This window comes from Dipodascopsis tothii (genome assembly GCF_038497935.1).
Source record: "Dipodascopsis tothii strain CBS 759.85 unplaced genomic scaffold V1510scaffold_13, whole genome shotgun sequence".
NCBI classification, from domain to species: domain Eukaryota; kingdom Fungi; phylum Ascomycota; class Lipomycetes; order Lipomycetales; family Lipomycetaceae; genus Neoaidaea; species Neoaidaea tothii.
Window position 1 is genome coordinate 169,198 of NW_027117997.1, and position 14,134 is coordinate 183,331.

Here is a 14,134-nt window from a genome sequence, read left to right on the forward strand (position 1 = left end):
CCTGGACCTGGCACGGTACTCGGGCGGGCGCAACACGCTGCCGTCCGAGGCTCGGTCGTTTGGCCGGCCCTCGTCGCTGGCGGCCTCGCGGCGGTCGCGGTCGCGGTCTAGCTCGGTGGCGTCGTCGGTCTCGACGTCGTCCGCGTCCGAGCGCTCGTTCTACGCCAGCGAGTACGAGATCGCGCAGTCGCTGCGCGACCGCGAGCCCGCCCCCGTGGCCGTCACCGAGGCCGAGGACCACGGCCCGGTCGAGCTCGAGAACATCGTGCCGCTCAACATGCAGCCGCCCGCGCTGCTCGAGCGCTGGAACGACCACTACCGGTCCGAGGAGAGCTTCCTGACGGACCGGTTCGGGTTTATCTACGACCGCAACCACCGGCCGATCCCGCCGCCGCCCGAGTCCCGGGCCATGCTGCTCGAGATCGACGGGCAGGACGCCGCGGACGCGGGCGCGGCCCGCCGCGACGAGCCGCAGTCCATCGGCCTGCTCTCGGGGTCGCCGCTGTCGTCGCTGCGGCTGCCGGTGATCGGCGCCGTCTCGCGCGCGACCGCCAGCGCCGCCGACGGCCGCGAGCCCGACCGGTTCTGGCAGACGTACCGGTCCGACAGCGTCGAGAGCCTGGTCGAGCGGCCGGCGCGGTCGGGCTCGCTCGTCAGCGTGCGCGCGCTGCTCAACCAGGTCGGCGACACGCACGAGTCGGTCCAGCGCACGCAGAAGACGCGCTGGGACGAGTTCATCAAGAAGCTCAACGCGGACGCCGTCGAGGCCGGCCTGCCCGTGATCGAGACCGGCGAGCTGTTCGGCGTCTACGGCCGGGTGCTGACGTCGCGCCAGTCGGCCAGCAAGAGCCGGTGGCGCGACTTCAAGGCGCTGGTCATGGGCGGCATTCCCATCGTCTACCGGTCGCGGATCTGGGGCGAGTGCTGCGGCGCCTACACGCTCAAAACGCCGGGCGTGTACCAGGAGCTGGTCCGGGCCGACGGCGACGCCGAGTCCATGGCCCAGATCGAGCTCGACCTGAACCGGACAATGCCGTCGAACGTGTTTTTCGGCGGCAAGGGCCCGGGCGTCCAGAAGCTGCGCTGCGTGCTCAAGGCGTTCAGCGTCCACAACCCCGAGATCGGGTACTGCCAAGGAAGTAAGTAGCCGGCCGAGCGCGCTGACGCAGTGAACATGATTGCCGCCACGCTGCTGCTCACGCACGCCACCGAGGAGGACGCGTTCTGGACGTTTGTCAGCCTGCTGGAGAACATCCTGCCCTCGGGCTACTTCGACCCGCCGCTGCTGACGTCGCGCGCCGACCAAAAGGTGCTCAAGCAGCTGCTGTACGAGATCCAGCCCAAGCTGTGCGAGCACCTGGACGACCTCTCGGTCGACATCGAGGCCATCACCTTCAACTGGTTCCTGAGCTGCTTCACCGACTGCCTGCCGCCGGAGATTCTGTTCCGGGTCTGGGACGTGTTTCTGTGCGTCGAGGGCCAGATGTAAGTGAGCCGCGGGATGTGCTGACCCAGATACCTGTTCCGTGTCGCGCTGGCGCTGTTCCGGCTCAACACCAAGGCGCTGATGGCGCTTACTTCCGCGGGCGAGGTCTACGGCTACATGAAGGACCTGAGCTCCCAGCCGCTCACGATCGAGAGCGTGATCCGCATCAGCGACTCGCTGGCGCAGCAGGTCGAGCTGAAGGACGTCATGGCCCGGCGGGCGGAGGAGATCAAGTACCTGGAGGACGAGATGGCCTTTTGAATAGCATGGACACTGTATTTTGGGACTGTATAGAGGATGAAAAGTATGCATTTGGGGAGCGTGTGCGGGCGCGGGGCGCGGGGTGTGGCGGGGGGTGCGGCGGCTATATGCCGCACGCCGTGCGGCTCGCTGACGCCCGCGCCGGAGGCCGCGGGCGTGTGCTCCGGCGGCGACCGCGCGAGCCGCACAGCGTGCGGCTCGCAGTTGTATGCCGCACGCCGTGCGGCTCATTTTGCGGCTATATGCCACACCGTGCGGCTCACTGCCGACGCTCCGCCGCAGTCGCCGGCTCGCCCGCCGCGGCCTCCGGGCGCCGCCCTGCTGTAGCCCGTGCCCGCCCTTACGGCCCGGCCTGCGCCCGCGCCGGCCGCTCCGCTCGCGGCGGAAACAACATCGGGTCCCGCCGCCGGATGGCCAGCTCGAGCTCGGACACGACCTTGAGGTTCTTCAGCCGCGGGTAGTTGCCGATGTGGCGCGCAATCTCCGAAAACGTCTTGTTGGCGCGCGCAGCGGACTTGGGCTCCGCCGAGACCGTCTGCGCCACGTACTGCCGGACCAGGTACAGGTACCACGTCAGCGACCGCAGCAGGTTCGACGTCGCGTGCAGCTTGGTCAGCGACCGGTAGATCGGCAGGGCCGTGTTGTACGGCTTCAGGACCTCGTTCTCCAGCCGCTGGAACGAATTGGTCACGCCCGTCAGCGATTCCTTGGTCGTGTCCAGCACCTTCTCGGCCACGTTCAGCTTGGACGCGTGCGCAATCAGGTCCGAATGGTTCTCGACGGCCTGCGTCAGCGCGCTCCGCACGCACGTACCTCGCGGTGCACCAGCTTCTCGACCTCCTCCAGGTCGAACTTGACGCGGACCGTGGCGGCATCCAGGTCGATCTGCTCGTCCGAGATGTTGTTTGTGCCCTGCACCAGCGAGTTGCAAAAGTCAATCGCCGAAAAGTCCGCCGACGTGAAGAGCTCGTAGTCGATGTACTCGTTCTCGAGGTCGTCGGGGACCTTCGGGCCCTTCTCGGGGGAGGCCATGGTTGATGGCCGTGGACGATGCGGCGCGAGGTGTGGTGCAGCGCGGGCCGGGTAGCTGCTCGCCGGCGCAAGCCGCACGCCGTGCGGCTCGCTGCCTGCGCCACCCGCGCTCGACTGCGTGCGGCGGGCCTGTGGCGGCGAGCGCGTCCCGCTCCAAGCCGCGCGACGTGCGGCATATAGCCGCACGCTCCACGGCGCTGTCGCCGGCCCAGCTCTAGCCGCGCCGCAGACAGCCGCCGTCGACGGAGCCGCCGCCGAAGACTCCCGCCGCCGAAGACTCCGGCCGCGGCCGTCGAGATGCTGCCCCGCACGCAGTGAGCCGCATACCGTGCGGCTCGGGAATGCGGCTCGAGCCGCGCCCCCGATATCGGCCTGACCGCGGCTGCTTGTTCGTGCTACGTGAAATGTTACACAGATCACGCGGCGGCACGCCTCCTCCAGTCCCGCCCGGAGGCTCCAGCAGCGAGCCGCACTGCGTGCGGCGTACGCCCGCTGCTCGTAGCGCGATCTGCCCTAGGGGCTGGTGGTGAGCCGCACTCCGTGCGGCGCGCATGACTCGCGTGTTGACGCGCTTGTTTGTTTGCGCCGTCTTCCCTCCACACCAATGCCGCCCATAGACCTGGACTCGGACGCCGACGGCCATGTGTCGGTGATCGACCTCGATGACGACTCGTCTATCAGGATCCTCTCCGACAGCTCGGAAGCGCCGTTCGACCGCGATGCCATCCGTTCCAGGTACGTCAACGCAGGATCTTCTGACGCAGTCCTCCCCGCGGCCGCGTGCTCCAGACGCCGGTCCAGCGCCTGGCCGCAGACGCCTACGTGATCTCGAGCTCGATAGAGCGGTCTGAGCGGCCGGCGCGCCGCGTCGAGTCCATAGACTCGGACGACACGTTCGACTTTGGCCGGTTCAGGCGGGCAACGGCCTGGACGGCCCAGGCCGAAGAGTCGCCGCTGCCGGACGCCGACGCTGTCATGGACTCGTTCAACCGGTTCAAGACGCTGTCGCAGAGCCTGGCGGACCGGCCGAGCCCCGAGCCGGACCGGCTGGACCGCCGGCGGACGCAGAGTGCGCCAGACGACTCCAGCGTGTCTCTCTCGCAGCCGGTCTCGGTCCAGGACTACACGCAGATGCCGTCGTCGCCGACGTGGGAGGTCACGGCGCTGAGCAGCATCAAGCGCAAGCTCAGCGACATGGCTGGCCAGTCGCCGCTGGCGGCCAAAACGCCGCTGGCCAAGATCCGCCGGCCGCTGTCGCCCGTGCCGAGCCCTGGCGGCAGCAAGGACGACACGTTCGTGCCGGGCGCGCGGCGCGTGCTGGTCACGAGCTTTCTGGACGACGAGGACGCGCTGGGCGCGCCGCTGGAGCCGCTGGAGCGCGCCGCGACCGCCGGCCGCGCGCCCTCGGCCGCGCCCAGCCGCGTCCCGGTCGCGCCCGCGCCCGTCCGCGAGCAGCACCTCTCGATCCCCCGGCCAGTCTTCTCCGGCGCGCCCAAGCGCACGGACAAGCAGCGCGACAAGCAGCTGGCAGACGTCAACAAGCTCAAGAACTCCAAGAAGGAGACGTGCAAGGAGATGATCGCGGACCTGGACGCCGACTTTGCCCAGTCCACCGTCGGCCAGCTCGTGATCGCCAACTTCGAGTCGCTCGGGATCGAGGTCTCGGCCACGTGGGCCAGCCCGCTCGGCAGCATGATCAAATGGCGCCGCAAGACGTGCGCCGAGTACAACGAGGCGCTGGGGTACTTTGTGCCGATCCCCGAGGAGATCCGCCGCGAGCCGTTCGTGTTTGTCTACACCACCGGCGTCGACTTTGTCGAGAAAGTGCTCGACCAGACCGTGGACGACGACCTGGCCCGGCTCGGGCAGCACTTCCCGGGCATGAAGGTGATCTACATGATCGAGGGCCTGCACGCGTTCCTCGGCAAGGTCAGCGCGACCGCGCAGCGCGCGTTCGCGTCGCGCGTGCAGGAGGCGCTCGGCGGCAGCCAGCGGCGGCGCAAGGAGCCCGCCAAGGCAGCGTCGTCCAAGGAGAGCGAGGTCATGGCGCGGCTCGGCGCCCAGTTCGACACGTCGCGCGCTCTCGAGCTCGTCGACGACGCCCTGCTCGGCCTCCAGGTCGTCCACCGGTGCCACATCTTCCACTCGACCATCCCCCCCGACAGCGCCGAGTGGATCGCGATCATGACGCAGGACATGAGCATCATGCCGTACCGCGCCGCCCGCGTCGACGTCAACGAGTCGATCTGCATGGAGGCCGGGCAGATCAAGGCCGGCGCGGACCACCGCGGCACGTTCCAGAACACGCTCCAGCAGCTCAAGTTCTTCAGCCCGGCCATGGCCAACTCGGTCGTCAACGAGTTCAAGACCATCGACAAGATGATGCTCGCGCTCGGCTCGGGCGGGCCCGACCGGCTGCTGCGGATCTGCAGCAACCGCGGGCGCGGGATCGGCAAGACGCTCGCGCGCAACCTGCACTTTGCGTTCACGTCCAAGGACCCGCACGCGCTGCTGCAGTAGCGCTGTATTAAGTATGTACACCTATACGTTGATCGGCACCGGCGCCACCGTCGACACGTTCTCGGTCGAGGCCGCGGCGGACGCCGACGGCGAGCCGGCCGAGCCCGGGCTCGGCAGGTTGGTCAGGCCGCGGCGGACGGCCAGGACCGAGTCGACGATGACGGCGTCCACGCCGTGCTGCATCTGCAGCCGGCAGTACTCGGGCACGTTGTTCATGCTGCCGTACGTGAAGCAGACCAGGCCGGACTCCTTGACGACGCGGATCAGGCGCGGGCACAGGATCAGCGGCTCGCACGCCGACACGATGCCGAGCAGGTTCCAGCGCGACGCGAAGCGGATGGCCTCCTGCAGGCTCGTCGTGCGGATGTCGGCCATCTGCTCCGTGCCCGACTCGGTCAGGAACAGCACCGGGATCGACGGCTGCTTGAGCGACAGCAGCATGCACACGTCCGGGTGGAAGGACGAGAAGATGATGTCGCGGCCGTCGGCAAAGTCGTACACGCACTTGAGCACCGTGTCCACCCACTCGTTGAGCTCGATCGCCAGGCTGTCCATGTCCTCGGCCTGGCTCTCGTTGAGCATCGGGTACTTGCACTCGATGTTGAAGCCCACGTTCTTGGGCAGCGTCCGGAAGACCTCCTCCAGCGTCGTGAACGGCGCCTGGATCGACAGCCCGCGGCTGTTGCCCTTGAAGCCCTTCTTCTTGAAGTCGCGCGTGAACTTGAGCCGGTCGTGCAGCTCCTGGCTCTCCTCGGCCGAGAGCTGGAGCGAGAGCGAGCGCGGGCGCACGCCCAGCCGCGGCGCGTGCTCGTCGAGCGACGAGCGCTCGGACGACTTGGGCGACGACGCGCGGCTGCGCGGGATCTTGGGCGTGCGCCGCTCGGACACGCTCAGGAACTGCTCGAGCGTGAGCGCGTGCATCGGCACGTCGATGCCGGTCTCGGCCACAAGGAAGTCGTGGTAGATCACCGGCACGCGGTCCTTCGTCAGCTGCACGTCGAACTCGACGTAGCTGGCGCCGAGGTTGGCCGCCGCGATGAACGACTGCAGCGTGTTCTCGCCCAGCTGCAGCGACTTGCGCCCGGTCGTGTTCTTGCCCAGCCCGCGGTGGCCGATCACGCGGCTGCTGGTCAGCGACTTCCAGTACGTCGACGACTTGGCGATGCTCATGTTGGGGTGCGTGAACGGCGACACGGTCAGGAACTCGAAGTTGATCGTGCCCAGGACCTCGAGCGTGGTCGCCTGCAGGATCGGCACGGTCACGGTCTCGTGCAGGCTGCGCACGGACTGGCCGAGCGACGTGCGGATCGTCGACAGCATGGCCACCGCGCGGCCCAGGATCTGGTTGCGGTTGCCCGAGTACGTCGGCACGAGATCGAAATACAGCTTCACCTTGGACGGGTCCTGGCTGTAGAACATCAGCGGCTCGGTCGCCTGCGAGTCCTGGATCGGCAGGTCGACCACGGTGGGCTCGCCCTCGGCGTTGGCGGCCGACACCACGAGCGACAGCGCCGTGTCGAGCTGCGTCGAGTGCACGCGCGAGAACGGCACCTGGTCGAGCTGGATGGGGCCGGCCGTGTTGCGGATGTCGGTCGAGCCCAGCGTGACGAGGATCACCGACGTGCCCTTGAGGTACCGGTGGCCGAAGCTCTTGACGAGGTCGATGCCCTGCGACGCGTGGTTGGCCATCGCCGGCGGCGACGACGAGAACGCCGAGGACGACTTGGACGTGGCCGAGCCGACCGAGGCCAGCGAGTCCACCGAGGCCGACGCCGCGCTCGACAGGTCGCCCAGGCTGTCGGTCACCGTCCGCGCCGGCAGCTTCTTGGTGATGTCCAGGTGGCCGCGCAGGCACGCGTGCTCCATGGCCGTCCAGTTGGAGCCGTCGGTCTTGTCGCAGTCGCAGTCGGCCGCGAGCAGCAGGTCGACGACGGCGCCATAGCCCTCGACCGACGCCACGAACAGCGGCGTCCAGCCGTACGTGGTCTCGGCGATCTCCGTGCTCGCGCCGCGCGCCAGCAACGTGCGCGCGGCCTCGGCGTTGCCCAGCTTGCACGCCACGTACAGCGCCGTCTCGCCGAGGTCGTCGGTGTAGTCGATGTTGAGCCCGCTGTCGACCAGCAGCCCGAGGATGTCCGGGAAGTTGGACTTGGCCGCCAGCGCCAGCAGGCCGGACGCGTCCTTGGGCGGCACGCCCGGCGTCGACGCCAGCAGCGCGCCCAGCGTCTTGGGGTGCTTGCCCATCACGGCCAGGTGGAAGCAGCTCATGCCCTCGGCGTCGATCCAGTCCGGCGAGTCCAGGCCCTCGGCCGTCGACAGCAGGTACCACTTGCGCATGTACTCGAGCACGAGCTCGGTGATCAGGCGCACGCCGTACTGCGCGGCGTAGTGCAGCGGCGTGCGCTTGTAGATGTCGCGCTCGACGAGCGCGGTGCGCTGCGACGGCCGCAGGTTGTCGAGCACGAACCGCAGCACGGCCGTCTCGTCGTTCGAGTGCTCGCCGTCCGAGCCGTACGCCTCGGCCAGGAGCGGGTTCGACGCCGCGGGGTTCTCGGCCGGCGTGATGTAGAACCCGCGCGCGTCGGTGGCGAACCACTGGCGGCCCAGCGCGACGACGCGCCGGTGGATGATGTTGCGGCCGCGCAGGTCGGCCGGGTCCGACAGCGTCTCGACGAGCTCGAGCAGCCGCTTGATGCACCGCAGCGACCCGGCGGTCACGGCCTTCTGGAGCACGGCCAGCAGGACCGGCTGGCCGATGGCGTCGCCGCCGTCGGCGATCGCCCGGTCCAGCGCGGCCACGTCGTCCGCCGCGGCCGCGGCCTTGAGCGCGTCCACGGCCGGCGCGCCGGCCAGCGCGCCCGCCGACGGCTGGCGCGCCAGCCGCGACGGGCCGCCCTCCAGCTCGTTCGGCGCCAGGTCCGACAGCCACGCGTTGATCTTGTCGAGCCGGTCGGCGACCTCGATCCCGGACGCGAACGGCAGGATGAACACCTTCGAGTCCAGGTACAGCGCCTGCTCGCGCACGCCCGTCTTCTTGTCGAGCTTCTTGAGGATCTTGACAAAGCCGCGCTTGTTGACCTCGGCGTACCACTGCAGCATCCGCAGCTTCGACCGCAGCTCGATCAGCGCGCCGACCAGGTCCTCCAGGTCCTCGCGCTCAAGGTGCTCGGGCTTGACCTGGTCGACCGGGTACCGCTCGACCAGAAGCTTCATCTGGCGCGTGGCCTCGGCCAGCCGCTTGTTGAAGTGCGCATTCACGGTCTCGAGGTTGCGGTCGAGCGAGTAGAAGAACGGCGTCAGGTACGCCTCGGGGATCGCCTTGGCCGGGTTCTCGTTGGCCTCGGCCGCGCGCTCCTTGGCGTTGGCGATGTGCTTCTTGAGCGACTTGTAGTTGAGATAGTACGCGCTCCATTCGGGAACCTGGTTCCGCGAGAGACTGCGTCAGCGGCGCCGGGCGGACACGTACTTCTTGCCGAACTTCATCGTGGCTCGTTCGGGCTCGGGGTCGCGGTCGGTCAGTGCGCCATTCGCCGACGCGTGCGCGGTCACGTCTGCGGTCAGCGGGGACGGGGAGCCGCACGGCGTGCGGCGCGGCGGCGCGGCCGTCCTGAGCCGCCGCACGCCGTGCGGCGCATACCCACCTCGGATCTGCGATCAATCGATCTCTCACCACCTCGGTCGATTCTGGCGAGTCTCTTGCCCACGGGCCGGGACCGTTTGCTATATATATCCGGGCTCGTCGCCGCCGTGAAGCAAAATTTGAGCGTAGTCCTCTCTTCTGGACCCCGCGTACCGGAAAATAGGCAAGCCCAAGAGACACTTCCAGACCGGGCTAAAGCGCGCTGGAAAGAAGACTAGGGCGGACAGCAATCACGGGCATGAGACAATAACGTTGCACAAGTGCGCCGTCGTGCGTGGATGCACTCTAAGTGCGCTACGGCTGATAAGATATGCAGGGCTTGCGTTGAAAAATGGACAATGTGTCACAGCGCAACGTGCCGGCCTCGGGTCACAAGATTGGGACATCGCGGCGCGGACGCGGACCGGCCGTCCCGGCCGGCGCCGGCGCTGGGCCGCGGCCAATGAACCGCGGGGTGGCCGTCCTCCGGCCTCTTATTGGCACGTGTGCGCACGCTGGCCCAGTGTGGCGGCCGCGCGAGACGCCTGCGCGAGGATGGGCTGGGCTAAACGCAGGCCGGGGGCCGGCCCAGCACGCGGCAGGGGCCCGGGCTCTGGAGGGTGGGGGCCCGCGGGCCCGCGGACGGCCGGCCGCGCCGAGCCGGGCGGGCCTGCCGGGCCCGCTGACGTCCCCCGCCCCGCGGCCGGCGGGCCGGCGGATCTAGAACGACGTGCCGGTCGCGATCGCGATGGCTGCCGGCCAGCCGCCGCCAGCCAAGCGGCCGCCAGGCCGCCGCGGCGTAGTGTGATAGCTGCCGAGGGCGGCCGCGCGCGCGGACCGCTTGCCAAAAGAGGCATACTTCTGGAGGCCAGAAGCGGCGGCGGTGGAACGCCGGGCGGCCCTAGCCACGCGCTGGCTCGACACTAGGCCCTGGCGCGGCCGGCTGCCGAGCCGACGGCCAGTGCAGGGCGGGCCAAGCCGTGGCGGCCGTGGCGGCCGTGGCGGGGGCCGCGGCGGGGCGTGGACACGCTCGGCCGGCGACTGTCAATCTGGCGCGGCCGGCCAAATCGAGTATGATTAGGAGGCCGCAGCGGCGACGCGGCCGCTGCGGCCGCCCAGCCGCAGCGCGCTGCGGCTCGCGGCGCATTGCGCGGCTCGCGCGCGGCGCACGTGCTGCGCGGCAAGGCGCCCTGGCGCCCCGCACCGTACGCGCGCGGCCCGGTCACGACCGCCGGCCGGGCCGGCGCCGTGGATCGCGCGGCCGCGGCCACATGGTTTGGGAAACGTACCCGCGTGCCTGACTCCCGCGACGCATGACTGCGGGATTTCTACGCCGCAAGCGAGCCGGCGCACGGGACGTGCAGCCGCATTACGATGCCAGGCCTAGCGCGCCCCAGTCTGTGATCCACGGTTGCGCGGCGGGATACCAGCAGCCATGCCGCATCAGGCGATCCCGCCGGCACCGCGGCCTCGCAACGACTCTACTCTACTACTCTTCACGCTTTTCAACGCACCCGCGAACACGCAAGCACTAAGAAAAATCTCATGGAGATTTGGAGTTCCAAAAACAAATTTAAAGACATTCGAAGGCAATACCCTGATGGCTCTGGTAAAAGGCAAGAGCCATATAAGAACGATGTTGACCTTCTGTCTTGAGGAAAAAAAAAGAGAAGAGGCGGAATTGCGCGAGTCTTATATAGTCCGCATTTAGGGTTACCCCCCTTGTGCGCGGTGTAGGGTTTGGTCACCCGCAGACATTGGCCGCCTGGCCCTTACCCGGCGATCGCCAGGGGCCTTCCTCGCCGCCGCGGATCTTGTTCCGTCGCCGTCCACGTCGGTGAGTATGGCGGCGAGACGAGCTGACGGTGCCGTCCGGCACGCGCCGCTGTCGGCCAGCTGTCTGCTGATGATTTCACAAAAGCCAAATTTGAACACGCAGCCTTGCTTAAGCGTTGCGCATGAGAATCAAGAGAGTTGTGAACTGAAGACTGCTGGCAGCTCCGGCGCGGGCCGCGGCGCGCACGGACGACCCTGCTGGCGTGGCCGCCGGCTGTTCGGCAACGTGTCGCCGTCTGGACGGCCGCCCGCGGCCCCGTAGCTCTGTAGCCGGCTGCAGGCACGCCTGCTGCATGCGTCTGCGCCATCGGCCGCGCGATCTGCGCATGCGTCTGCGTCCTGCGCGGCACGGCCGCCGGTCGCCTGACACGCCGCCGGACGTCTGCCGCGGCACACGAGCGGTTGCTGTATGCGGCCGAGCCGCACGTTCCATGGAAGCCGATTAGTAATTACCCTGCTCTGCGCCACAGCGCCGCATTTCTTCGCGGCGGTGCAGCTCGTCCTCCAACCGTTCGATCTCACCATGGCCAGCGAGACCGTCCCGTTCTTCAAGAAGCCGTCGGCGTCGCGGTTCGCCAACGCCCGGCGGCGGGCCCGCAAGGCCGACTCGGACGACGACGACAAGAAGCGGGCGCCGGAGGCCGCGTCCAGCGACGACAGCTCCTCCGGCAGCGACTCGGACAGCGACTCCGCCGCCGTCCGCAAGGCGCCGCTCAAGCGCCGCAAGGTCGGCGGCCTGCTCGACAACATCTCCAGCAGCTCCGCCGGGACCAAGAAGATGGCCGACATCGGCCAGGTCGAGCACGGCGGCACGGGCTCGGCCGCGCTGACAAACACGTCCGACGTCACCAAGCAGTCGGCGATCTACGACGACGAGTACCTCCTCGGCAAGAAGAAGCCCGCCAGCGGCGAGGCCGCGCCCGACGGCGTCTACACCGGCGCGGCCAACTACAAAAAGTACATCACGCCGCGCGAGTCGCTCCAGAAGCCGATCGGGCCCATGAAGGCGGCCACCAACATCCGCTCGTCGGTCGTGGTCGACTACCAGCCGGACGTCTGCAAGGACTACAAGCAGACCGGCTTCTGCGGCTACGGCGACTCGTGCAAGTTCCTCCACATGCGCGAGGACTACAAGGCGGGCTGGCAGATCGACCGCGAGTGGGAGGAGGTGCAGAAAAAGAAGGGCAAGGCCGCGTAGGCCGGTGTAGGATAGCCAGGTACTCCATTGTAAAATACTTAACCAATACAAAATATGTAAGACGTCCAATGATTATACACTGTTTTTACACAAAAATCACGTAAATATACACCCTGTTGGAGGAGAGATATGACCAACATCTAAAGCATTCTGTTGGAGAATGCCATGCAATAAAGAAACGATAAAAACACTCAAAATGCAGAGGCTGCGACTACCAGTTGGTGATGTTGTCGACCTCGGCCTCGCCGACGAGGCTGCTCTTGGTGACGGCCTCGACCTCCTCCGAGACCTCGACGCCGTCGGCCGACATGATCTCGGGCAGGTGCTCGCGCATGAAGTTGATCATGAACCGGCTGATCTCGGCGAACTCGAGCAGGAACGCGTCGTGGCCCTCCTGGGAGTGGATGCGCTCGAGCCGGGCGTTGGGCATGTACGTGGCCATCTCCTCCTGCTCGGTGAACGTGAACAGGCCGTCCGAGTCGATGCCGATGACGAGCGCGGGCTGGGAGATGGTCGCGAGCGACTCGGCCAGGTTGTCGCCGCGGCCGCGCGAGACGTCGTGCGTGTCGAGCTTGCGCGTGATGGCGATGTAGCAGTTGGCGTCGAAGCGCTGGACGAACTTCTCGCCCTGGTAGCGCAGGTAGTTCTGCGCCGTGAAGAACGTCTGCGGCCGGCGGGCGATGTTGAGCGACGACGACGACGCGACCGTGTACAGCCCGCCCTTGTCGGCCTTGTCGAGCTTGGTCGGGCTCCCGGGCGCGCTGCCGGGCGTGCTGTCGGGCGACGGCGCCAGCTTCTTGCCGCGGCGGAAGCCGTCGTTGTGGACCGCCCAGTTGGCCTCGCGCGGGTTGGACGGCTCGCGCTGGGGCGTGGCCACCCCGCGGTGCCGGCCCGGGTCCGGCACGTTGCGGCCGAACTTGCGCTCGAACGAGTTGCGCGACCGGTACGTCAGCAGCGCGGTCATCCGCGCCGCCGACAGCCCGCTGCTCGGCGGGTTGTCGAAGCTGTAGTACCCGTCGTCGTAGTTCGGGTCCGAGTAGATGCTCTGGCGCTGCGCCTCGCCCCACGAGATGCACCACGCGCTGTGCCGCGCGGACGTGGCCAGCGGGATGATCGCCCGCACGTACTGCGGCCCGAAGAACGCGTACTCCATCACGAGCATCCCGCCCATCGACCCGCCGATGCAGATCGCGATCTGCTTGACGCCGAGGTCGTCCAGGATCAGCCGGTGGATGTTGACGTCGTCGCGCACCGTCACCAGCGGGAACTCGGGCCCGTACATCTGCCCGGTCTCGGAGTTGATCGTGCACGGCGACGCCGACCCGTACGGCGACCCCAGCGAGTTCATGCACACCACGAAGAACCGCGACGTGTCGAACGCCCGGCCGGCGCCGATCAGCGGGCCCCACCAGTCGCTCACGTCGGCCGATCCCGTCAGCGCGTGGCAGATGACCATCGCGTTCGTGCCCTCGGCGTTCAGCTGGCCCCACGTCTTGTACGCCACCGGGAACTTGCGCAGCGTGTACCCCGACTCGAGCGTGTACTCGGTCACAATGGCTATCTGCTGGTTCGACACAATTGACGAGAACGGATTCTCGGGCTGCGCGGTAACGCGCTCTGCGCCGTCAGCTCTGCCCGCGCGCTGCCCCGCGCCCGCCACGTGCTCACACCTACCGTAGGGGCTTTTGGTCGCCATGCTTGGTCTGCGGCTTGCTGCCTGCGTTGCGTCGCTGCCGTTGGTCTGCGCGTGGATCTCAATCCAGTCCGCGCTCTAGTTCTGTCGTGCGACCGTTGGCGCCTCTATGCTTTCAACGCACTCGAAGCCGCGCCCGTGGAGCACACGTGTGGCCCTGGAATCCGTGAGATCTCGGTCGGAGGACGAGAGATGGCCGTTGTTGCTGCGTTTGCTGCGGCAGAGGGCTTTTTAAAAATTTTGGGTTGGGATTTGGCTTCCCGGTCGGTCTGAAGTTTGTAAATATGAGTAACACCGCTTGGGGACACTAAAAACAAGAGTCACGACGACGCCGAGACCGCGTCACGACGACGTCGAGACCGCGCCGGGACGACGCAGAGGGCTACGGGCGACGGCGGCGGACGGCGGCGCGGCGGGCCGGGACAGCGGCGGCGGCGATGATCGAGCGGCGGCGATGATCGAGCGGCGGCCGTGTGCGGAGCGCGCTGA

General features: G+C 67.9%; 6 protein-coding genes across 6 annotated transcripts; 3 read left to right on the forward strand and 3 right to left on the reverse strand.

Moving 5' to 3' along the window:
* Nucleotides 1–101: 101 nt before the first annotated feature.
* Nucleotides 102–1,807, forward strand: V1510DRAFT_416235 (rab-GTPase-TBC domain-containing protein). The gene is made up of 3 exons (XM_066933723.1): nucleotides 102–1,139; nucleotides 1,170–1,485; nucleotides 1,516–1,807. The coding sequence occupies exons 1-3, from the start codon at nucleotides 278–280 to the stop codon at nucleotides 1,745–1,747; spliced, it is 1,410 nt and encodes a 469-aa protein (XP_066789204.1). The 5' UTR covers nucleotides 102–277; the 3' UTR covers nucleotides 1,748–1,807.
* On the reverse strand, nucleotides 1,744–2,784 carry V1510DRAFT_429986 (Golgi transport complex subunit 5-domain-containing protein). Its single transcript, XM_066935342.1, has 2 exons — nucleotides 2,561–2,784; nucleotides 1,744–2,531 (listed from the first exon to the last, which is right to left on the reverse strand). Exons 1-2 carry the CDS (start codon nucleotides 2,777–2,779, stop codon nucleotides 2,088–2,090), a joined length of 663 nt encoding a protein of 220 aa, XP_066789205.1. The 5' UTR covers nucleotides 2,780–2,784; the 3' UTR covers nucleotides 1,744–2,087.
* A 1,366-nt stretch (nucleotides 2,785–4,150) lies between these two features.
* V1510DRAFT_416241 (uncharacterized protein) lies at nucleotides 4,151–5,473 on the forward strand. The gene has a single exon (XM_066933724.1). The coding sequence runs from the start codon at nucleotides 4,355–4,357 to the stop codon at nucleotides 5,297–5,299; it is 945 nt and encodes a 314-aa protein (XP_066789206.1). The 5' UTR covers nucleotides 4,151–4,354; the 3' UTR covers nucleotides 5,300–5,473.
* On the reverse strand, nucleotides 4,892–8,082 carry V1510DRAFT_416242 (Glycerophosphoryl diester phosphodiesterase family-domain-containing protein). The gene has a single exon (XM_066933725.1). It carries the CDS (start codon nucleotides 7,634–7,636, stop codon nucleotides 5,321–5,323), a length of 2,316 nt encoding a protein of 771 aa, XP_066789207.1. The 5' UTR covers nucleotides 7,637–8,082; the 3' UTR covers nucleotides 4,892–5,320.
* A 3,139-nt stretch (nucleotides 8,083–11,221) lies between these two features.
* Nucleotides 11,222–12,024, forward strand: V1510DRAFT_416249 (uncharacterized protein). The gene has a single exon (XM_066933726.1). The coding sequence runs from the start codon at nucleotides 11,278–11,280 to the stop codon at nucleotides 11,950–11,952; it is 675 nt and encodes a 224-aa protein (XP_066789208.1). The 5' UTR covers nucleotides 11,222–11,277; the 3' UTR covers nucleotides 11,953–12,024.
* V1510DRAFT_416250 (Alpha/Beta hydrolase protein) lies at nucleotides 11,966–13,878 on the reverse strand. The gene is made up of 2 exons (XM_066933727.1): nucleotides 13,627–13,878; nucleotides 11,966–13,569 (listed from the first exon to the last, which is right to left on the reverse strand). The coding sequence occupies exons 1-2, from the start codon at nucleotides 13,646–13,648 to the stop codon at nucleotides 12,164–12,166; spliced, it is 1,428 nt and encodes a 475-aa protein (XP_066789209.1). The 5' UTR covers nucleotides 13,649–13,878; the 3' UTR covers nucleotides 11,966–12,163.
* Nucleotides 13,879–14,134: the final 256 nt, after the last annotated feature.